A 24,691-nucleotide genomic window follows, 5' to 3' on the forward strand; every position below is an offset into this window, starting at 1 on the left:
AGAAAAGAAATGAATGTAATTTAATTCACAAAGTTCCATTTCTTTTTTTCCTCTTAGTAAAGTAGCTAACATGGGGATGGTATTTTTATGCAGTTTATGTAGAAAGCTTAGCTTGAAATTCATACTTGGAGTGGCTGCAGGATGAGTTTGGGCTTGGGCTGCAGCTCAGAGATGCCAGACGTTTTCAGCTGACATTTGGTGTCTCCACCAGCTCTCAGGGGAGTGGGCTGGTGAGCTTCCTCTGGAGCAGCAGCAAGTGCTTCCTTCTGAATTTTCTCTGCAACGCCCACCCAAACAATGATTTTCAGGCAAGTTGCTTGGGCACATTTTCTTTATTGTAAAGAGACACTCCATATTCCTAAAATCAAAGCAGGGTTTTAAAAGTTTTTAAAAAGGGGACGTACTAGGTTAATAGGCCAGGTCTGAGCAGCTGGTGGTGGTAGACAGCAGCCTGGCTGCTGGCACCTTTGTGAAGGGCAGGGTGTCTGGAGTTGTTGGACTTGGGAGAAATCTCTTTTCCTCTCATCAGAGCCAGTTCTGAGCTGGGATTTGTCAGCACATTTCTTCATTACAAGTAAGTGGAAGCCTGCTTGAGGTCTTAATCTGTGTAAGTTGCTGTGGGACCCTGCTAAAGCAGTTCTGCACTTTCAGAAGGAGCAACACCATTACCGCCTCATTCTTCCTGACTACAGAGGGACCTTCAAACCTCTGCAGATGCTATGAACATTGCTGGGCTGAGGATGCTCCCCCTTCCCCCAGAAGAGCAGCACTTGCTGACTCTATGAAGACTTCAGATGACTAATGTAGACTGTTCCTGGACTCATCCACAGGATTCACCTTCCCACCCCTACTCAATCACTGAAGCTGTTCCACAAAACTTGGGACATCCTCTGCCTTTGCTCCACAGGTTGACTCTCTAGACCTTTATTTTTATTTCAAATAAGAATTGCCACAGCAAGTCTCTGATCATGCAGAGCAGAAGAGCTTTTTAAATTAAGTTCCCAATTCTGAGCTCTGCAGCATATCTTTGGGAGAGCTGGTGAGGAGGTAAAAGGAGTGGGAGGGGGACACACTTCCAAAAGGAGTTGAGAAGGCTAAGGACATACATGTGACCCAGGAATCCCTTTCTCCCTTCATAAATCCTCTGCAAATGTGATATGTAAGGAGTCACTACCTCAATATCAGCAAGAGCTTTCAGCTGCAAATTTGTCTGACCTCAGCAGTATTAAAAGATTAAATTATTATGTAAACCAGTTCTCCTTAACCACTGCTCCCAATGAGATGGGTGTCCAAATAGCTTTCGCTGCACATCCTTCACTGTCCTGTCCCTTACTGATGAATATATGTGTATATATGTATTTGCAGGATCTCTCTTGGTCCAGTGATGACTGTACAAAAGGTATTTACATTGTACATAAGTCAATATTTTCTCATATGGGCAGTTCTTATTTCCATAAGCTCCAACATTACAGGCTGTATAACTGAAAATCCTAACATGTAAACTCAGAGGCTGTGGCCCTCTGCTTCGCTTGCTGAAATCACCTAGAAAGTCTCACTGATTCAAACATACAGAACAGAGAATTATCAGCCCTTCAGAACTGATTGCTAAGTGCCTGGCAGTCAATATTTGGACATAGGAATCCTATTTTTGCCTAGATTTTTATCTAATTTCTTTAAAGTGGATTGCAGGAACTTATGTCTGGGAAGAATTTTCTGGGCACTCCAGACAGTACTTCATATAATCCTCATCAAGGGCACTAATGGACTTAATCATTTGTCAGCTGAGATATTCCACATGCAGTTGTGTAACAGAAGCTCTGCAGTAGCTCGGATGGGAGCTGGGGACCAGTGAGGCTGCCCAGAGAAGAATCTGGCTGCTCTCTTCTCATCACTTGCAGAGTCAGGTCCTGCAACCAGGCAGACTGTTTGGCTTCTGAATTTCAGCCTTCACAAGATATTCACCTGAGGATCCTAATGGTGCACATTCCGCTTCCAAAACCTTTGAGGTGAAGTCACCTAAACCAGAACTTAAAACAAAAGGAATACAAAGTATCTTTGAAATAATTCTTCTACTGCTTCTTGATGGAAGACAGGAACAACCATAGATATTAAGGAACTTAGACAATATATCTTTAGATAATGTATTTAACTTTTCAGAAGATAATTCATCAGCAAAAGCAAGATCACTGAATGGGTGGTTAGTTACACTGGATAACTTTTCAGGATCCAATTTCTTACCTCAGTGAAATAGCATCATCTCAGTTGGAGAGCAAGTGTTCAACTGGGAGACTCTTCTAGTAAGCAAGATGATAAGCTGTTTCAGTTTACACAAAGTAGCATCTGGCCTCAATGCATTTAAAAATAATCTGTTTTGACTAGTATATCTTAGATGATAGGCTATCATGTCATGTTCTGGCACTAACAAAAGATGTGAACAATATGAAATGTCATGTAAGGCTAAAGATGCAAGAAATGTTGCAGAGAAGGAAAAGATATTGGCTTCATCAAAGTGATGGTTTCTATCAGAAAAACGCTTTAAGAAAAAGGGTTCTGAACACAGTTGATCGGAAGGTGAGGGTGTATTTCTTTTTAAAATAAAAAGCAGAATCAATTTGAGAAATGTGGCAGGAATTACATTTGCTCAGGGATAGGAGAGAGTCCAGTTTTTATCTTTTTTATGTCTTTTTGTTGTTGTTGTTTTTTTGGGGATGCCATTAATACTTTCACACATTGTTACCACAATAACAATGCAGCAAGTCCAGTGTTTGAAGAGGAGCTACTGAATTAAACTTTACTGAAACCTGATGAACTTTGAGTTAGGTCTGTATTGTTGTTCTAGGAATACAAATCTGCTGTGCTTGGAAAAAAAAAGTGGCTAGTTTTGTCTTTAATCTTTGCTCTCTGTACCTGTAAGGAAGGTGTGGTAGAGGGGTTTCCTAGGTTGGTGATATTTGATTAGTGAAAATTGCCTCCAGTACTGAATTTATGCATAATCCCAAATTATAATAGAGAAGTCTTCATTTATTTTACTTTACGTTTTTGAACTTTGTATAGTTCTTATTTGAATCATAATTTAAACATTTTTTAATTAATATCCTCTCTTTTTAGAAATTATTTAAAGTACTTGTTTCATGGCGATATAAACCCTGTGATGCATTCATGACGGTATCTCATCAGAAGTGCTCAGATCCTTCTGGAATGAGAGCAGTCAGCTTTAGCATGAAGGAACTTTTGAAGCATGTCTTGGTGTTTGTGTCTCTATTTTAAATCTGAAAAGATGTTTTGTGTAATGAGAAATATAACCTGTATTGAGGCAGGGGAATTATTTTGGGTGAACTCAAAATGTTCTGGAAGAGGAGAACTTCTTTGTGTGAAGTAAATGATGCTTTGGCTTTGGTCTGTTGAACAACCAAAAGGGCAGATAAAAATAAATAAGTTTTTTTCCCCCTTCTGCCCTTCTGTTCAATCCCAAACTCTTTTAGAAGAGTTATTAGTCAAAATTAGGTACTACAGAAAATTCATGTCCAGGTTTTGTGGTTTCTTCCAAGCCAGATTATAAGTGTTCCTGCATGAAGAGTTTATCCTATGAAGTGCCAGCAAAGCTTGGACCATCTAGGTTTTGATGCAGTAAAGCATTTCCCAACATAACGTTCTACTTAAGAGGTACAATTCCAAGTTCTGCAGGATCCTAGATTTATTTTAAAGTACACTAGGGACCTTTTTAAAGAAAACACCTGCATGATTGCAGGAGGAGGAAAAATCATTCCTCTTTTTACCAGCCCTACAGCCTACACACAGTGAGAGCAGCTGCAAGTCTGGGAGAGGTCCTGGAAGCAGACAGGGCTGTGTTCAACACACGTGTGGGGTAAAAGATGCAACAATGATCCCTAGTGCAGTTCTGAAAAGCCTAACGACGTAAGAGAAGTTAATGCTGTCTACGGGGATGCAGAGGTTGCTGTGTCATTCTCGTTTGCTGGGAGCCTGTCATCACCTGTTTTAACATAAGGACAATAGAACCAACTTGATTAGTGCAAGTTGTTAAGAGACTTAAAGCTCTCCTTGGACAGCAGTGATAGGAAGGAAATTCATTATGAAAATCTGCATCTTGGATCTGCCACACACAGTCTTCCCAAAGGCGGGATAATACCCAAACATACCTCCTGCCGGCACGACTGGCTTGGAGGCAGAACACAAATTGCAGTTGTTTCATGACACTGGGGGACTTCCTTGGGAAGATACAAGGGCTTCAACTTAGTTGTGTGCAAACTACATCTCCTCAGACATCTATCAGGACATTTTTTTTTTTTCTGTTTTTAATTCCTCATGGCTAGACGATGCTATCGCAGAGAACAGATTTTTGCTATTTGAGACACCATCAGTGTTGGTTAAATGGAAGAATTTGCCAAAATTATGCATATTAGTTAACACTTTGGTGGCCTACAAAATTCATGTGTATTTACTGCAAGTAGCACTCTGCATTTCAGCCCATAATGTAAATGTTGAGCACGTTCCTGTTTCAAGACTAAATGAGGCCTCCATTTTCCTGACTGCATGGAGGGAAGCATTTTCTAGGATTTGCAGTCTTGGTGACAGTTTAACAGCTGCAGAAGTAGGCACAGAAAATCAAACCATTTTAAAGGTGCCTGTGCTGGGGGACAGGGAGGAGGCCAGAGGGTATGGGTCATGGGCATACAGCACTGATGAGAAACTTCAGCTCTGGATTCCTGCTCCTCTACTTCAGGCATAAAACTATCTTTCTTAATATGTTGTATTGAATGACTGAATGTATTGTAACAATATATTACATGCAAATGTCCCAAGTCTTCCTCCTAGCCTTGCCTGGGTGCAAGGAGACAGTCCCTAGAGGATAACAGAAATGATGAAGGATTCCTCATGTGTCAGTCTGTAATCAGTTTTTGAATAGTCAAATTATTTGTACTGGTGTCTCATTTGCTGTAACGTGACAGAATTAGATGCGCAAACTCCTGCTCTTGCTTCCCATAAACATCTTTCACATCTTGTTCTTCTGATTTTCCTTTCTTTTACACATTCTTTCCATTGTTCCACTTTATCCTGCATTGCCAGGCTAATGTTCCCTTCACCTGTGTTCACAGAGAATGCAAATAAACTGGAAGAAAGTGCAAGAGGGATCTACATCCCCTGTCCAGAGCATTACAACGGCTTCTGCATGCACGGCAAGTGTGAGCACTCCACTAACATGCTGGAACCGTCTTGCAGGTAACCTTTCTTCTACCAAGGATGAAATACTCATTTACAAAAGCACTTAATCTAGATAAACTATGGCAAATAATGGTAACCATGGCCCTTCATGCTACAAAAGTCCATTAGACTTTAATTATTCATCAAAGTCCCCATTTTACGTGGCAAAAGTGTACTGAGTTATGCACAATGTTAATTGATTGTCAAAAGATTCAGTAACATTCAGTTGCATTTAGGCATATTTTTAAAAGCACTTCACAAAGTGCTCAGACAGGTGCTAGGGAGCCTCCTCAGTCTGAAGGAGCAAAGTGCTACCAGGGATGTGTCCCCACTGTAGCAGGAGTGATGCTCATAGGGCAGCAAGCTAGAGTGAAGGTGGCTCCTTCATGCGGGAGGAGTAACGGTGTTTCTGCAGCAAATGCCTCCCTGCAGAAGTGGGAATATTACTTCTGAAGTCCAACCAGCAGGCAAAGAAAAGGACTATTATGCATGAAGCAGCGTTTTTCTGAGACATTGGACTGGGAAAACAGAGATTCAGACCAGGCCGATTTCCCCAGGCCAGATCCTCAAGCCAGATTCTCCCAGCTCCCACAAACAGTGAGGGCACATTTTGGTCTTTGCAGCTGCAATGTTTTAGGTTCTCCATTCAGTTGGAAAATGTCTTTTCCTCAAGCTGCTGTGGAAATGCAGGGGAGGAAAAAGATGGAAGTTCAAGGCTTGACCCATCAGGGTTAGTGCCTCAATAACGCTTCTGAGAGGAGCCCAAGCAATAGTACTCGGTCTCTTATAGTTGCTGCTACCACTGACCTGAATTTTGGCATCTTCCTGCTTGGGCTTCTTTGGGGAAAGAGGGCAAGAGGTACCATGGGAAAACTACTTTCTGTTCCTCAAAATCACAGAGAGATGTCAGGCTGCAGGATGGGAACTGGTGAGCAGTTCAGCAGGCAGCATTGGGGTGGGTGGTTGAAGCATCAACAGAGGGGTTTTTTATAGCAACCAGACAAAATGTAAATGATGTATCCACTTGCAGGAACATCTAATCACATTTAATATGGAGCTTGGATGATTGCTTATCACTTCCTTAGGAGTAATCTGCATAAGGAACCACAACTAGATGGCTTTTCACCCTCCCCCACATCCCCAAAGAAAGGGAGAAATCTAAAATATGTTGTGCAAGGAAACAAGTGGATTCTCATCATGACATGCAAGTTGCTAGATGACTCTTTGTCCCCTTGGATCCTCCTGGCACTGCTGCAGTGTTGTTCACTCTCACAGACCTCAGTGGTGCTGAGAACCTGAAAGCTTCCATCTGAGAGGTACAAGGAGACACCAGTGCTCTCTCTGGGGGGGGCCTATCCTGCAAAAAAAACCCACACATAAGCTTGTGCTCAAGCCACTGATCTTCTTTTTCACATACACTTTGTTCAAGCATTCTTCAAAAGCCTCATGTATGGATAACTGGATGAACTATTGTTTGTTTCAGATGTGATGCTGGCTACACTGGACAACACTGTGAAAAAAAGGACTACAGCGTTTTGTATGTGGTTCCAGGCCCAGTACGATTTCAGTATGTCTTAATAGCAGCTGTGATTGGAACCATCCAGATTGCTATCATCTGTGTTGTAGTCCTCTGTATTACAAGGTCAGTATCTCCAGATACTTTGCAACAGAAAAAAGACTTTTGGTTTTCCTGCTCTGTGCACTGATTATACAGATTTCTGCTGTGACACTAGTGATAACAAATGCTATTTCATTCACCAACAAACACAAGATAACGTCTGGTCCAGCCAGCCAGAGCTGCTTTATTATTATAACTGAATTCTTACTTCAATCTTAATCAAACTAAGGTAGGTGCCTGCAGCAAATGAAGTTTCCCATTTTGTATTCAATGCTTGGACAAATATTGTTCATATAAATAAGGGAAATATAAATATAGCAGCTGGAGCAACACTTAATAAAACTAATCATATCTCCATCTGGTTTCCTCAAGGGCCCATTCCCTTAGTCCTAATCAGGTAAAGCATACAAAGTTTTAAGCCTGTTTGCAATCCCATTGATTAAATGATTTAATTAGTCTTGTATACATGTTCAAAGGTACTGCTCAGGTTTTAAGGTCTTCACTAAATGGTGGCACACCAGGCCATGCAGCCTTTCTTTTTTCTTTAATGAGAAAGAGTTTGTCTGAATGGAAATAACAGCCACAGGGTGGTTCAAAGTAAGAGGGGTAAATGCAATCCTTCCCCTCCTATACCTGCTGCTCTTTTTCCCCAGTGAACTATGTTACTGTCTCTTGGATAGTTTGGAGTAAGTTCTGAACTTCAAGCATCTTCAGGCTTCTCTCAGAAATCACAAGCTTAAATTTACTCAGCAACACTGATAAATCTCTCTTTTAGAAATAGATTTATTTTAAAAAGACAAGAAAACAAAAGCCTGGTATTACACCTCTGTAGAAAATAAAATCTGTAATGTATCTCAGTCCCGTGTTGCACTACCTGGCTGGAAGACAAGTGTAGCATTTGCTTCTAGAAAAGATATTAAAAAAAAAAAAATCACCAAAAACACCCAACAAATTCTAAGTCCTTCTGTGGCCTAAAGGCATAAACCAAAACCATCTAATGAAATGAAGCTACTTTTTTGGCCAAGCTGAGTCCATCAACTCAACAGTAAATGCTGAATGAAGCAAGAGATTATATTGTGGTGCTCTTGACAGAATTCAACCAACCAAAAATGTGGTGCAGAGTAAGGAAAAGATGGTGCAGTAACTGATAATGTAACGATTACTTTGTATCAGAATGTCAGGTGACTCCAGCTTTGTCACCCTGAGGCAGAAAGGCAGAGTCCTTTCCATTGAGGAATGAAGGCAGCATGCTCTGAGTGGTCTGGTGCTATATGCAAATTATCCATCACACTCTTTTCATACATAGATGGTACCTTTCCCCACACACTTTGTAACCAAGATAATTTCTGATCTTTTGACTTTTTCCCATCATGCATGTAATTACTGCTCATCCCAGCATAATGAGCCCAGATACATTTGCAAAAGTGTGCTCTTAAGTGGCCTAAGAGAAGAATCCACATGACACGAGAGCATTGTGGCAGTACGTGCTTAAGTAACTGAGTTACCTGCTTTGGAGAACCTGACTGTACTGGTGTGAACTCCACACCCTGAACTCTTCAAAGTGTAAAAACCACCCTACCAGATTCCTGGGGGAAAGGAGGGAAACTTCAGTCTCTCAGAGGCCACGGTGGCCAAATTCTTTGCTGCTCACTTCAGCACAGCTTCACCTAATTTATCAGATGAGTTTGGTGCACTGTGTGCACACTCTGCATTTGAGCCACCAAGAATGTCATTGAAAATGTTTTACCTATTGCTGCTGTGGCTGCTCTTAAAATCCCACCTGTACAGTGGTGCAGACCTATGGGGTGTCCTCCACTGCTGGAGGTCCATTTGCTCGGAGCTGTTCCTGCACACTTTTAGGGTTGTTGTTTTGGCATAGATACTTCATTCTGAATAAATGAACTGTGCTGCTGACAGGGGCAGCCTGCCCTTGTCCCTTCTGCCCTGCCCTTGTCTCCTGGGCACCTGTTTCTGCCAGTGCTCTTGTGCCACCATTAGCATTTGTGTAGCCACACCACAAACCTGGTCAGGGGATGGATTCAGCTGTGAACTCAGCCAATAAAATGGATTATTTGTTTTTAAGCAGCTCAATTCCTTGATGAGGTTTGGCTGCTTGGCTACTCATTGCTAGTGCCAGCACCAGGAATAAGTTGCTGGGGAGGAGGAGTAGGGTGCCAGAGAGAAGGAGGTAGAGCAGCGAGATCCCTGTGCCCAAGGACATTTAGCTCAGAGGCAAAAGAAAAACGATGATAAAAGTGAAGGAGGATGGTAAATAATATAGGTACAACCCAGTGTCATAATGATTCTCAGCAGTTTTCTTTACAGCTTTGCATTTTTAGTGCTTCCCTAATGTTTAGTCACAGCAGTCTTATTTACGTGAAGAAATAACTTGATTAAAAATGAATGCATAATGTGTTCTACCTGCTATGAATCACATTGTGAGTAACTCAAGCTTGTGTGCGAGCTTCAATGGAAGGAAGGCAGGCAGCCTGTGCTCCAGTACCTAGTTTACATTGATAAAACTGCTGTGTTCATAAAGAAAAGCATTCCCCACACAGAGCACTACAAAGAACTTTTGATTAAAGAGTTAAGGACCAAGGAAAAGCTGTCACTCAATTTTAGCAGATAATTAAGTCTGAAAAGCTGGTTAAATGCCAACGCCCCTCTTAGGGAAACCCAGATGCACTTCAGACACAACCTACCTGCAAATGCAACAGCATTGCATTTAAGCAGTCCTGGTGTCAGTACTTGGCCTTGGGGCCTTCCCAGGCTTCCATTGATTGGGAGTGGAGCATATTTTGCAATTAAATGATAGGCATTTTTGGTTAAAAGATGCTTTTTCATCATCTTAATGGGAGTAATCTCTTCATTTGAATCAATATCTCCTGACCTTGGACTAAGTGACTGTAGAGATGCTGTCAGTGTCAGTTTTGGGAAAGTGCCTGTGAGATGCTCATCTCCTTGCTTCCAGCTGGAGCAGTCAGTAGCCACCCTTCTGGGAATGTACAGCTGCATCCCCTGAGTTCACTGACCATCCTGGTCATCCCCCAGCCACCTGGTATCTCCACCTTTCTTACAAAACTGGTCCAGTTGTGCCCACTGTGGCTTCCCACGCCTGGTTCTCCAATCCTGCTTCATGTGGCTGAACGCTAAGATGTAGCAGGGCTGTGCCTTCTGCTGTAAATCCCCATGCCCTGGGACTGGGGAGGAACCCCTGGTCACTTGGTCGGCCCATGAGGCTGCTGGCTGCTGCAGCAGGGCTTAGCAGTGCTGTCTGTCACACATCGAGGTGTCAGTGCTGCCTCCCGTGGAGCACTGCAAGGTCCTGCTGGGCCATCTCCAGCTGAACGGGCAGGAGAAGCCACCTGGGGACGGTTGGGGCTGGGCAGCTGTCAGCACACACATGATGTGTGACTCAGGGAATCAGCCCCGTGCCTGCTTGCAGCAGCTCCCTGACTCACTCCAAAAGTTTGATTGCAATTTGAGGAACACGCCGTGAATGATGAAATCACAGACTGGCTGAAGGCTGCGTTAGCTTCATAATGAAAGCTCTGCCGTGACCACCCAGAGCACTGGAGACACAGGCTTATTTTTCACGGATTAGTGATAACAGCCTACTTTGCTGCTTCCAAGACAGGAACAAGGCAATATATAGCACACAGCCATACAGTTTCTCATGAGGGGGTGGTCCTGTTGGTTTGAAAGTGAGGCAAGTCGGGACAGTCTGACCCACATTTTGTAAGACACTTATATAATTGTATTTCAGCGTTTTGAAATGCTTCCTAAGTCCTTACGCTCTTGTTTAGCCTTTCAGTTGGCTTCACAAAGCCATAGCATCACTCCCAGCCAACAGGGGGAAAGAAAAATGGCCTTCTTTATTTTAAGGGGTCAGTAAATCCTTATTTCACTCTATTTTGCTCTGAGTTATTTGATGCAGAGCTGAAGGTAAGTGCTTTGAGCTCTCGCTGCACGGGGAGGGTGGGCGCTCCCTGGTGCATACCCCATAAGGTTTCACAAGGTGCTGCTGAAAGCCTCCCTCTAAGAGAAAAACAAGTTGACCCAAGGCAAGGGGCTTTTTTGTGTGTGGGCTTTCTGTCATGCCACTCCAAGAAGGTGTTTAGTCTCTCTTCTGTAACTGCCCACGTGGAGGGCCAAAAGGGAAAAAAACTCATACCGGACTTCAGACGACAAAAGAGGATAAATGAATGGCTGAATTAGGAACAGCTGCTTCCTCCTCCTGTGCAAAATGTTAACTAGGTCACCCTGGATGAGGGAGTGATTTTATTGCTGGTTGGTTGGCTGTAGCGCACCATTTTCCTACTGGTACCACAAATGCAAAAAGTGTGAGCATTTTTAGAGGGTCTTGGTCACCCTGCTGTGGTTCTGTTTGTCCAGCAGTTCCTGATGGAACGCCCTTGGCTCTCAGCTGCTTAGGACTTCCTACAGCCTCCACTAGGGCTAAACTTCTCCATACCCTCTGTCAGAAGCTGCCTTCCCATGGGAGGAAGCCAGAAATTTTCCATTAGTGGGAAACACTTTGTAGCAGTCCCCATAGCCAACAGTGCTGCAGGTGAATAGTGGGAAGGTGCCCTTGCTGAAGCTCCGTGAGGTCCTGAGGCAGAAGAGGTTTTTGCTTTTGGCAGCATCCAAAGGAAAATAAGATTTGGGGCTTTCCAGTGCAGTTGTTTTCCACACTAAGCCAAGCAGCCACGTGAGGAACGTAGTGCGGTGCAGACACCCGTGAGTAAAGTAGCTGCTCGCTAATGACCCGAGCGTGGAGCATTTCCATGGAGACTTAACAGGGATTGTGGATGCTTAGCCCCTCGGAAAGACAGCCCCACGTCCACTTTGTAGATGCTTCACAGACCTGGGAAGCCAAGCAGGTGAGCATGAGACTGTCCTAAACCTTCCGCCTGCGCCTCACTGGAAAGAAATCCGTTATTCAAAGATGAGAGATGCAGTGCCACTGGGGCTGTCACAGTGCAGCAGAATCACCCCTGCTCTCCAGGAAGGAGCAGGAATCTTAGAATTTCCCTTGCCATATTTTTGCTTATAGTATGTTTTGTGGGTTGTTTTTGTTGGGTTTTTTTCGTGTGGTACCAGTGCAATTAACCAGCCCGTTTCATTTCATTGAGGAGGGAACATGCCAAGGGCCAGAGGATCACCCTCTCGCCCTCCCATCTCCTGCTGCCCATGCCACCTCTTGAGCAGCTGCCCTAAGAGCCATGTATTCTCACCACTCTCTTTTCCAGGAAATGTCCCAGGAGCAACAGAATCCACAGACAGAAGCAAAACACAGGGCACTACAGTTCAGACAACACGACAAGAGCATCGACAAGGTTAATTTAAAGAGCGCATGTTTCCACAATGGCAAAACTAACTGCAGAGAGCTTGGACTACAAAATACAGTATTATAGACAAAAGATTAAGACAAGATCTACACATGTTGCCTTGCATTTGTGGTAATCTACACCAATGAGAACATGTACTACAGCTATATTTGATTATGTATGGATATATTTGAAATAGTATACATTGTCTTGATGTTTTTTCTGTAATGTAAATAAACTATTTATATCACACAATATAGTTTTTTCTTTTTCATGTATTTGTTATATATAATAAATACTCAGTGATGAGAAAAAAAATTGCCTTTCTTAAATTTGCTGTATCTCATAGCTGTGTATAGTCTTGGGATATTGTATATGGACACTAACAAATCTCTTCTTTTTTTTTTCTTTTTCCAGTTCTAGTGGAAATTTTGAGTCTACTGAACTCAGTAGTAGGGTTTTGAGTTGGTCCAAGATCAGCGACAATTATGGATGTGGGAAAGGTGAAGAATAATTTAATCTACATTGAGGAGGGATAAAATATTTCAAATCCGGAGCCAACTACATTTCATCAGCCTTCTTCTCCCATACCATCTATCTTTACTCTCCCATAGCTTAGGAAGTCTTTGCCTTCTAAATTAAATTCTAACCGAAGGGGAAATGGAAATTCTCAGTAACTGTGATGGGAGTGTCAGGGGTAATGTTTTGATTTGGGAGGGAATTAGGTGTCTGTCAAGGTGAACCCTACAAGAACACTGCAGAATCTCCAACTCTGGTCACTGGAGTGAGTGAAAATTGCTTCGTACTGTTGATTGAAAATTATTAGGTTAAAAAAGTTAATAACATAATAACAGCGGAAATGCCAGCACCATTTGTACCCTGTGAACATGCTGATATAATTTATTTTTGCAAAGAGAAGGTGAAAACCACTCAGAAAATACCTTATGAATAACTTTATGGGTGACCCTACTCCATTAAATGTAATGAAGTCAAATGTTGGCTATACCTCAGGAAAATAAGGGCATGTGTTTTGTCACATCCACATGATGGACAAGATGCAAAGTTATTTCCATGGTAGCTGAAACTCTCCAAAACACTTTCTTTTGAGAGGCTAATATTAGTCTTGAGTGTGCTATGAATTTTGAAGATGGCAGAGTGGAACTGAAGGGCAGAGTGTGGTAGCTTCACTCCTGCTGTACAACATCCACTCCACTAACTGACTACTGGAGTAGTCACACTAAGTAACGGAACTGTTAACTAAAACACCCCTGTAAAGGTATTAATTGTGCTGCTCCTTTCCAAAGAGCCTTTGCTGAGGCAGAAAGTGCCCAGCACCAAGAGCTAGCTGTGTTGCTCACTGTCATCACCACATGAGATACTGCACTTGGGGCAGAATCAGGTCTGGGGTTACCTGGGATGATGGCTCATGAGTGTGTTTCCATTTCCTGCTTCAGCACCACTTCAGTCACTCACAACAGTCGTCACCAGCCCCACCAGTGACAGACCACCCACTCTGGCCTCCAGACACAGGTGAACTGATACTTCTACTCGAACACAGCTTTTGGTCATCCCTGTCCCACCCCCGGCCTGCTCTCAAGTGAATCCATTGCATGATGTTCACACGGTCTCAGTTTTTGTCTTGTTCCGGGTTTTTTTTTTGAAGGTAATAAAAGGCGATGATTGGCAAGAGATGCTTCTAGGCACCTGGTCTGTGCTGATTGAGGGGAGTGGGAGTGTGGTACTTTCACAGGCAGTGGGGCAGAGGACAGGGTGGGGCAGCTCCTGGGGCTGTGGGCTGGGGTGAGGCAAGGGCTATAGAGCTGCTCTCTGCTCCTCAGCCCTCACCCCAGCTCACCAGCCATCCGGGCTTCTTTCAAATGAGAGGAGGAGTGATGCTGCAGGGGTAGGAGATGGCAGCAGAGAGGCAGTGAGCAGGCCTGAACCTGGTTGAGGCTCAGGTTGGAGATGACAAATGTAGCTCTGCCCTGCAGCCCCCTCACCCTGTGCTTTGTGCTTTCTGAGTGAAGAGCTGGAGTCTAACAAGCAGCTGAAGTGCAGATTTTTTGAGCTGCATCCAAATGTCAGTCCGCCCAGTGGGACTATCAGATCTGGACTGTTTATTTCAGTCACTTACATTAGACACAAAAACCAAATGTTAACACACACAGCCATGTAGTTGTAGCAATAAACCTAATTAAAAAAAAAAAAAAAAAAGGGCAAGGCTTGGCCTGGCCTAAAGTAGCACAGCATCACTTAGAAGTGAAAGGAGGAGTCCAGCACACCAGCCCCTAACTTGCCAAGTTACCTGCTTTGCTGTGGAAGGCACAGTTAATCCTTGCCCAGCCTGTGCAGGTGAGGGGCTGGTAGCTGCACTGCAGCTGCAGGGCCTGCCATGGAGCCTTCAAGCCTCTGCATCAAGGCCAGTGGTTAAGTACCTACTGCAGACCAGAGGGCAGAGAGGGGAAAGTGATTTTAGTTTTAAGGCACCAAGGGGAGGTCCTACTTATTTGGGCCTTTCAAATTTAACCCGCAACATGCTGGTATGGGCGCACAGTCTGACAACAATTGTGTCTGGGGCTCTACTTACCAGGAATGGAGCTTTCTACAGGAAAGATTTGCAGAACTTGTACCAAATACAGCTGCAGCTTTGGAGAAGTGGATTTGGGGGTTGCTTTTTCCTTTTCTGCAGGGACTTCATGCAGTTTACCTTCACAAATGGAGGGGAGGTGGGCTAGGCATGGAAGGCCCTGGGCTGGGTGAAGGGGTGGATGGGGATGGTGCCAGGCCCAGCTCTTCCACCCTGCAGCACCTGGAGGGGTAATGTGTTGCTGCTTGTCCACTTCTTAATGCACACTTAGAGCAGCAAGAGCAAGGCCCTTTACAAAGTGTGTGGGCTTGTTCCTTATTTGGGCAAGGCGGGGGGGGCAGCAATTAATGTATTTCAGCTGTTTCTGTCATGACACCATGGAAGCTGTAAATAACCTCAACTACCAGCACACACTTACTGTAGTAACCACACAAGAGAATGCAGAGACACAAAACCACAGACCAGTAATGCCAGGCTCAGCACAATTGCTGAGGGGCAACACATGCCACTGACATCCCAGCAGCCTGTGGTCACTTGCCAGCCTGGCTGTTGTTTTACCAAGGCCAAAGCACTTGGTAAAAAAATAGGACTGGTGGCAATACCTGTTCCTGAGTCTTCTCCTCACAGCCTATAACATTCTTCTGGAACAAATAAGATGTGCTCACTTCATCCATCATGCATTTATAGAATCAGAACAATTTTGGTTGGAAAAGACCTTTCAGATCATCAAGTCCAAGCATTAACCTAAATTTACCAAGTCCACTGCTAAACCATGTGCCACAGCATCCTGCCCTCCGGAAAGCGAGGTGTGCTCCTGGCAGAGCATCCTGCATCCTGCCCAGCCTGCCATGTTCAGATGATGCTCAATCCCTCAGTGCCAGCTCCCAGCCCACGGGCAGGTACCACAGCCTGACTGCAGCGGGTGGGTGACAGACAACCTGACACCTTCTCCCGCCCCAAAAGCTGCTCAACACCAACAGGCACTGCTTCCATGCCTCACAGTGCTTGTCCTTAAAGAAATCTGATCGGTCGGTACCATTCCCTTTCATCCAATGATGGTAAGACATGATTTACAGAACTTTATCGTTACAAAAATATCATCATTATTAAAGGGAGGGTGGACAGCCCACTGTAGCCACTGCCCCCCCCCCCATGCACTGAGGAGTCTTGACTCCTCACTGTGCGGGTGGTGAGACACAAGCAGAGGCTGCCTAGAGAAGCTGTGTATGCCCCATCCTTGGAAGTGTTCAAGGCCAGGTTGGATGGGGCTTGGAGCAACCTGGTCTAGTGGTTCACACACTGAAGGCAGAGATGCCTGTGCATCCGTCTGTCCCACATGCAAGTTACCCGAGGGGGTGGGTGGCCGTGGGTGCCGTATATCACTGCCTCCTTTTTCCAGAAGCAGCTCTCAAAAAGCCTCATCTTCAAAGAGCTCTCTAAAGCTTCTTTGAAAACAAAATGATTAAAGGCTATCTTCCCCCTCATCCAACATCAGACACATCTCGCGCTGCATCCTTGCTTTCACCCCTCATTACACATGCAGCTTTTCCACAGCTCCCAGTTTTGCGCCAGGATGGAAGTTACAACCCCAAATTAAAAGTGAAAGTCATTATGGCACATCAGAAGTAGGCACCACGCCTGGGCCAGGCCTGCCCTTTTATCTATAAGTATGTGGCTGGGCCAGGGGGACTAGAGGGGCTGGTTGCAAGTTACTTAGAGATTCCAGCCCCCACAGATTTTAGACAAATGGGAGGTGGGAATGCCCACAGCTGGTGGTGCTAACCTATGGTTTTCCCTCCAGGATAATCAGTAACATCAGCTGGACTTAAAGGTACATGGAGATGCACTGGCCATTAAGATTATGTCTTTAGAGCCTGTTCTATTCCTAATAGTAACAATAGCCGTAGTAATAATAATACAACAATAAAACCAATAATTTATCATCTCATATTTGATCTGGGATTCTGCACTCTGGGCAGCCAAAGCAGCCTCTGCTGACACCCACGGGCAGGAGGGGCAGGCACAGCCACCTCCTACCCTGCCCAGCATTTAGGCAGATGCTTTGCCTTCAAATGCTTTTCATATTAGGTGGGCTTAATTTATTTTACTTCCAGTTTAATTAACAGTTTTGTCGCAGCAGGAGGGCTGTTGAAAACAAAGATGCCTTTAAAAAAAAAAAAAGGAAAAAAAAAAAAAGCAGGATTTTTGTCAACTTTTCCTTCCCCCACCCCTGGCACTGACTGAGAGTCACAAAAGCAGGAAAATATTCCACAGTCTCACACAGCAGCCACCAAACTGCATCAAAAAAAAGCACATGAGGAATGTGCTCTATAATGCTAACTAGGTGGCATCAGCCATAGCTTTGTAAATGAAACGTGAGGCCTGTTTTGCTGAGCTGAGGAGGAGCAGATTCCAGGTAGGAGCTTTGATTCCAGCCCCTCTCCCGTGGGAGTTTCCCTGGGCCCTGGCTGGCCCTCACCAGGGGGAAGGGGGCAGCAGGGGAAGGGGTCCCTCAGGCCACCAGTGACCAAAGCCCACAGGCACAGACAGGACCCCAGCTGGGGCCATCCTCCCAGTCTCTCTTCTGGGATCACTGTGCCTTCAACCTGTCACTGCCCCAGTGAGAAATAAAACACATTGTAAGGTGAAAATGTTAAGATAATACAGTAACAGCTCATAAACTTGCCAGGAGAGAGGCTTTAAAGGGGGCTTGCTTTCCTTTGGGTGTCTCAGAAATGAAGTGCAATAATTCAGGAGAGAATCTGGTTGGAAGAGGCAGAGCACGGCCCGGCCAGGAAACAGGGATAAACCAAGAGGTGAGGAAGAGCTATTTAACATGACCTGAATTAGCAGCTACAGATAGTGTTCCCTGCTTGTTTTACATTTTCAAATAAAAAGGATCTTCTTGTTTAATGGTTAATAAAAATGATTAGTCCTCCCAGGGCACGGATCCTGACAGATGCAGACTGTGCTGGAGGGAGCAGCTACAAGACACAAGAGAAGCTGAAACCAATTATTTTTTTTTCCTGCAGAGTACATCCCTACCAGCATTTGCAAGTTAATTTGTAATATAATTATATGTTGCTTCTGTCACAGAAGCACAGCATGTGTGATGGGCCAGCAGCCCCCACTGCCACCAGCAGCATTTGCCAGCCCAGCCAACACTGCTGCAGCCAAGCAAACCAACTGCTAAGGGGGGGGGTAGGGCTACACACATTTACATGGACATATATATGTGTGTGTGTGTATGTTTTTATACATAAATATGTATTTTTTATATGCACAAATATATGTACAGGAGAGCAAGGTGATTGCCTTGGGGCACATGTCACTTGAAAGCCATAGAGGGTTCACTGGCCAGAAAAGTTGCCTGGCTGCCCAGGGCAGCTCCCAGCACCACCAACTTCCTAACAAAAATAAAAGCTGCTTTGCCAGCCTCTTGGTAGCTACAACATCAGTCTGGAAGCTGCACTGACTTCTCCTCTTTTTTTTATTTAATTTTTTTTTTTTCCTTCTGTGGCCATGTAGAGGCTTATGGTCACTAATAGTTCTCTAAGAGATAAAGTCTATGAAAGTAATTGTTAGGAACAAGCAGCAATAGCAAATGCTTGCTGAGTGGTTGCCATAGTGCAGGAGCACAATTTGAGATTTAATATCATTACTAATGATATTTACTTGGCCTGCAGGAGGGAGTGAGCCTTGTGCTCCCTAAATGTCATTTGACTGCTAATATGTCAGCAGGGAGGGACCTGGCGTGACCCGGGGCAGCGCTGCCCGCAGGACACCAGTGCTGCTCCCTCTGGTGTTCCCCACACCAGCTGTGCCCACATCTGGCAGCTCTGCAGGCCCCCAGAGACACTGCCCCATAGTGCTGGGGCTCAGCTCCTCCCTGGCACCCATGGAGCAGCACTGCCCAGCACCCAAACAAGCTCCAGCCCCTAGTGACTGATTTTTGGCTGAGTTACACAGACAAAGGCATGTTCCAGCTTCCTCCCCTCTCGGGCTTGGCTGCAGGAGGGGGAGACTCATTGTGTTGCTGCAGAGTGAGCCATTTAGTTTATTAAACACTGCTCAGGGTGCCCTGAGGTCTCTGTGCACCTGGGACCATCAAGGCAGGATCACTGTTATTCTTATGGCTCCCAGCAATATATCTCACGTCCAGATGTCTGCCCATCTATCTTAAATTTTGCTATGCCAAACCAGAACTGTTAAGAAGACAGACCAGTCCAAGTCCTGCTTCACGTGGGTACAGAACACTCATGCAAAAACAAATATATTTTTTAAAAATTAAAAAACAAATGAAATAAAGGGTCATAGTTGGCTAAAAATGAATTGTGCAGTGCATAAAAGAGACAGATTAGAGAAGAAAACGTTTTAGTTTAAGTGTTCCATCATTATTAATTCATTTGGTGCTCTTTATGATAATACCAATCATTTGGAATTCATTTGGTGTTTATGTGGATGTCATCTCAACTCCTGCAGAAATTCCAAAGTAATTCAGCATTAATGTGCTATTAAAAATTGTTACCAGCCACTACCTTCATTACTACACCAGCACAGACTAATCTTTCTTCTCTTATTCTCTAAATTCAAATTTCAGTGTTTATTTTGCTTTTATGTTTATTAGGGTTTTAAAATGTTATGCTTCTATTTAAAAATTCTCCTTATGCTACATGAATGTTGTATTTTTTTTGACAGCATCATAACCATGCAATTAAAGGAGGGGTTCAATGGTGATTTTTCATTTTGTTACTGGCATTTGACTGAGAAAGGACCAAAGAGGTTTCAGCTTATCGTTTACAAGAGTGAAGTTACCAAGCTGGTGTTTATGTTCACAGCAGATGAAGCCAAAGCTGCATGAAATACCATCTGTACCGTGTGTACCCAGGGGCACAGGGTACCCAGGGGGTACCACAGGGACAGGAAGAATCAAACTGCCACTGACCACCCTGGGCTGGATTGACCCTGTCAGTGGAGCATCCTTCTGCTTCCAGCTGGGGAACAGTCAGCTGGCAGCTGCAGTAATGGGTATTCTGGGTCCCAACCCTGGTGAGAGAGGAAAAAGGCTGCAAATGCACCTAAAATTTAAGAAAAACAAACCTGAGGAGATTAAATGCAAAAACCTTGCATTAGAAGAGCATTAATTAGGTTTTATAGTCAAGGACTGGAAGATTAGAAAATGCCAGATAGCTGGGAGTCTGGAAAATCATAACAAAAGAAAGGAAATACAAAGGCTGGGTTCTGTTCCTACCTGTGTCTGCCTCGTTGTGCAGCCTCTCAATTCCAGGATCACATGCTACTTTTTTCACTGGACACATGCTTCTTTTGGACCACAGGACAGCAGCATACAGGGCAGAGTGAAGTCTGTGCTGGGCAACTCTCTCTCTGGCAGCAGCAACTGGAGTGCCTGACCCTGTGACCAAAAAGCAAGCTTTTAATGCTGCTTCTTAGCAAGTATTAGTAGTTTGAAATTACAGATCACCACAGGCATGTGTATATGAGGCATTTATGGGGTGTCCTACACAGAACAAGTTAACCAGCTACGCACTTCCCTTCTCCCGGATCGTGTGCTGACACCACCACCCCCCACGGAGCCCCCTTTTCCAAATGTTCACCCCCTAGTGGGGAAAGCAAAATCACACCAAAAAATTAGGGGTTAGTCTTATTTGGTGCTTTGTAGACCAGAGAAAGTAAATGATGCAACACAGAGCTCACCAGCAGTCAGCTTTAAACCCACTCCTCATGGAAAGGCCAGTCCCCCAGTGACCAACCACCAGCAGGGTCAGGTCAGTGCCTGGGCAGCACAGCTGGGACAAAGGAAATGGGGCCAGACACTAAATACCCCTGGTCGGTGGCAGGAAAGGAGCCAGCACTCACCTGGCTCCTGGCCATGGAGGAGGGAGATGTCACCACCATCCCCTGGCACTGCCAGGGCCCAGCCAAGGCTGAGCATCCTCAACCACTGAGGCTGGCTGTGAAGCACAGCTGTACATGGAGCATAAAGCCTGTCACAGGGGCATTTCCCACTTGATCAAAATCCTGGGAAGAACATGAATGCTTATAGGTTAAAGGAACCTGGCATCTCTTACTTGTCTGTCATGTCTTTAAGGATTGCCATTAAGCCATAAACATGACAAAAGATTAAAGAGTTTATGAATGTTATTAGAGAGTTGAGATAAAATACTATGCCTTGCAGGGTCTCTCTCCCTCTCTCACTATTTAATGAAAACATTTTCATCACTTTCTGAATCTATTATACCAAATATTCATTTCAGGAAGCCTAAAATTATTTTATTTTAATTAGAAAAGATGTAGCAACCACCTGAAAGTAATACAGTTGAAGTACCTTGCCAGGGTTCCCCTTCTCCCTGCTGCTGACAGATGAGGGTTTCTCCAGCTGTGCCATGGTGGCAGAGCAAGCCCAGGGTGACCAAAGGGACATTTTGTGACACGGTAGGACCATCAGACTGGGCTGCCAATGGCTCTGTGCATCTTAAAAAGCCTCTGCTTCAGCCAAGGTTACTAGGCGGTGGGACCCACTGCATCCGCAGCCTGGAGTGGAGACACGTCCCCAGGAACCAAGCAAGGGTTGGGAGCCCCTTCTGCCAGCACAGGAGATGAAGTCCTTGCCAGTCAAGAACAGCAAGAGAAGGAACAGCTTAAAAATAATTAAAAATAAAAAGGGAGGATTGTGATGGCCTGTGAAAGGAGCATCATCCTCTGCAAGTCTGTGGCAACACAAAACCAGAAGAAAATGAGCAGCCAAAGTCCCTTCTGGGGTGGCTGCTTTGACCTGGGTGGGCAGCACATCCCTGAGGTTTCATCCGTATTTAGGGCAGGTCCAGTCTCTGATGCTAAAGACTGAAAACTGGTCACTGCTTCACAGAGCCGCAACAGCTACACTTTTCTTTGCAAGCCTCCCCTTAGAGCTCAAGACTTGCCAACTCTATTTGCAATGCAGGCAGCTCACAGACCCTCTTTTAAACTTCCAACTAACCCAATTTAATTTGTTAATTTATTCTGTAACCTGATTCACTGTTAATTTATTTTGGTAAGTAAAACATCCCAGCTTTAAGTTCCAATTAATTAAAGGGGAGGGCCTAATGCTTTTGCTCTGCAGTATCTCCATGCCACATTGTGTGCCACTTTAACACCGCACTGAGGCGTTGCCAAAGTTTATTGCCATTAACTAATACAAATCCATACATCTGGAAATTAATTTCATGCACACAAAAGATTACTCTTTGCAAATGTACCTTTAAGAGGGAAATACTGGCTATAGCAATCATGTGAGTTGCTTAGCAACAGCCATAGCATCACTTACGGTAGGTTTATCCTAAAGAGCAACGTAACAGCCAGGGCTGTGGCTGCCCACCCCACGTTGCCCATCCCTGCCAGCAGGTTGAGAGCTGGAGACTCCTCTCATTTTCTCTTTTTTGAGTCGGCTGTCAGATTTTTAAGGATCTTAAAAAACATTACACTAATCCTCAGCCACTAAAATTATTTTATGCAGCAACCCAAAGCTTGGTGCCCTGTTCTGACCGTGGTGGCAACGTCAGGGCAAGTCCATGTGAGCATGAATGCCTGTTCAGGTTGTCACTTACACTACTGCCAGCTCAGCATCTTGCACCAAAGACTTCTAAAAACTGTACACGTAGTTTGTTGCAATCAACCCAAGATTAGAAGGGGAAAATCAGATTGTGTTAAGACCGTCCTGAGGGTACCCTGAGACTGTTCTAGTCTTCCTGCAGCCCAGGAAAGCTCCTACAGCCAGAAGCTGACAGCTTGCATCTCTCTTCTAGCGGCTGGCTGGCACCATGACAAATGACTTCTGCATACATCCTTACACCCATCTGTCTGTCTGTCCATCCCTCTGTCTGTCCACCCCTCTGTGCCTCCTCCAGCTCTCACCTGCCAAGCAGCTCTCCTACGTGACACTCCCGCCTGCCCTTCGCCAGCCCTGGGTGCCAGCCAGCTGCTCCCCTTGGCCAAGAAAGTGGCAAGTAAATATCCTAACAGCATCCATTAGCCCTGCCTTTGGCAGCCCGTGGCTCGGGCCCGGGGTTTTTAAGCCATTATGCTGAATCTGTAGGCACCACTAATTCACAAAAGATGAATGCAGGGTTTGCAATCAAGGAAAAATTAGCATCTCAGCCAGCGGAGAGGACAAACAGGCCAGTCAGCTAGAGCTGCCAGCAACCTTGACGCTGTTTTTGGCAAAGCTGGTTGGCTTAGTAAACACAATGGTAATGAGATAAACTGAAATACCAGGACATGGGGCTGCTCTTTGAAGTAATTATCATCCAGGGCAACAAGGAACAAGATGAAAAGGTTTTTGGAGACATGGCGTGGATGCACAGGGAACATTATTTGCATTCCTGAAGTCAGCCCTCAGTTTGCAAGGCTCAGGTGTGCCCAGAGAAAGGGCAGGAAAGCCCCAGCAGTGGGTACAAAGCTAAAGCATCACAGCAAGAAGAGGAGCTGTGCAAGAAGCTGTGCTACGGGGCAGCACCACCCCAGCAGGGCCAGTGTTAAACTTGTTGCTCCTGAGAAATGCCCATCTGGACAGCCACACCATAGGTGGTGTACTGACCACAGGCAGAGGCTGCACTGCAAACACAAAACATTCAAAAATACATATTGTTTAAGGGGTAGAGCAGGGGATGGGAGACAAGGTGAAGGCTTCAATAACGCACTGTCAAAGCTGGTAGTTGGGAACTACAAGTGAGCACCCAGTGGGATCTCACCTGGTGGGCTCTGCAATGCTGGGCACACACAGGAAGGAAGAAGAGGCAAGGAAGTGCCACTGCCTTGGGTCACTGACAGGATACACTGCTGCCATTTCTCTTTTGGGACAATTAAGCTTAAATTTGAGGCCTTACACAAAATTGTTTTCAGAGCAACGACGTAATAGTCAGCATCACAAATCCCCCATGGACAAGATGCTGTGCTGAGTGGGTTTGGTTTGGAAGAGGCCAGGGGTTCAAGCCACACCAGCCTCCGGCTTCCCAGGCAGGCAAGCATCTCCCAGGCTGCTGGATGGGATGGAACAGGCAGGATGCAGGACATGGACCCAAGCTCCTGGCATCCAGCACAGGCAGTAGGGCCCGTGTGACGTGATATTCTTTCCATAGGTATGGTTAAAAAAGTTGCAAAAAAGAAAGGCTAACCAGATGGATGCTACATGCTTTCTATTATTTATATTTTAACAAAAAGGAACACATTTGAGCAGAGCAAGGCAGACAGCAACAGTCTAACTCTAGGCCCAGACCAAGGGCCAGGCGTGCAGGCAGAGCAGTTTTATACACCGTTTGCTCTGCAAACGTAATTCACCTGACTTCAGAGCCTTGTTGAGCCACTGTTTGGTCACCCTGTCCTTGCCCACTGTCCAGAAGAGGAGGGGTGACAACTGACCAGTTCCTGCTGAACCTTAGAAGCCTTTCCTCCTCTTACCCACAGCAGATTTTACAATTTTTATTTATTTTTAATGGAAAGGACATGAAAAGCAAGAACAGGTGAAGTGGTGGCAGCACATCAGGGGGACACTTGGAGGTGGCAGGACCAGGAGCATCCTGCTGGGACTGGGTAGAAGGACCTGCAGCCCTGGCCACAGGGTGTTGCAGCTCTCCCAGCCCTTCCCTCTGCCCCCACCACCACGGGGCCTTGGCAAAGGAGCTGCAGGCAGAGAACCACAGCCTGAAGCCCTGATGCACTTTTCTGAGTCTCAAAAATTTAAAAAAAAAAAAAAAATGTTTAAGAAGGATGGTGCAGGAACAACCACCCAGGCTGGATGCCTGAGAATGGTGGTTTTGGAAAGAAAAGCTCTATTCGAGGCAAAAGCCCCATGTTTCCTTCTGCACAGCAAATTGTCCCTGTTCGTGCAGAGCCAACCAAGGCAAAAATGTTTATTACAAAGGAGAATTATAAGAGAGGAGT

General features: G+C 45.0%; 2 protein-coding genes across 26 annotated transcripts in view; one reads left to right on the plus strand and one right to left on the minus strand.

Annotated features, from left to right (window-relative positions):
- TMEFF2 (transmembrane protein with EGF like and two follistatin like domains 2) overlaps positions 1-13,278 on the plus strand; it is a 131,748-nt gene extending 118,470 nt beyond the window's left edge. The window contains exons 8-11 of the mRNA XM_051623222.1: positions 5,115-5,238; positions 6,704-6,862; positions 12,091-12,177; positions 12,586-13,278. Coding sequence (XP_051479182.1) covers positions 5,115-5,238; positions 6,704-6,862; positions 12,091-12,177; positions 12,586-12,682 — 467 coding nt within the window. The 3' untranslated portion in view covers positions 12,683-13,278. The remainder of the gene's footprint in view (positions 1-5,114; positions 5,239-6,703; positions 6,863-12,090; positions 12,178-12,585) is intronic.
- Positions 6,245-24,691, minus strand: part of NABP1 (nucleic acid binding protein 1) — a 100,320-nt gene continuing 81,873 nt past the window's right edge. For 18 of the 25 annotated variants that reach the window (XM_051623231.1, XM_051623241.1, XM_051623246.1 and 15 more), the window contains 2 exons: positions 20,007-20,168; positions 6,245-6,577 (listed from right to left, as the gene is read on the minus strand). The gene's annotated coding sequence lies outside the window, so the exon portion shown is untranslated. Of the gene's footprint in view, positions 6,578-7,603; positions 11,706-19,570; positions 19,802-20,006; positions 20,169-20,632; positions 20,795-21,101; positions 21,414-24,691 lie in introns of those variants that run through there. The other 7 variants (XM_051623239.1, XM_051623236.1, XM_051623234.1 and 4 more) reach the window with 7 other exon arrangements.

The sequence above is a fragment of the Apus apus genome, chromosome 6 (assembly GCF_020740795.1).
Source record: "Apus apus isolate bApuApu2 chromosome 6, bApuApu2.pri.cur, whole genome shotgun sequence".
In the NCBI taxonomy this organism is placed as follows: Eukaryota; Metazoa; Chordata; class Aves; order Apodiformes; family Apodidae; genus Apus; species Apus apus.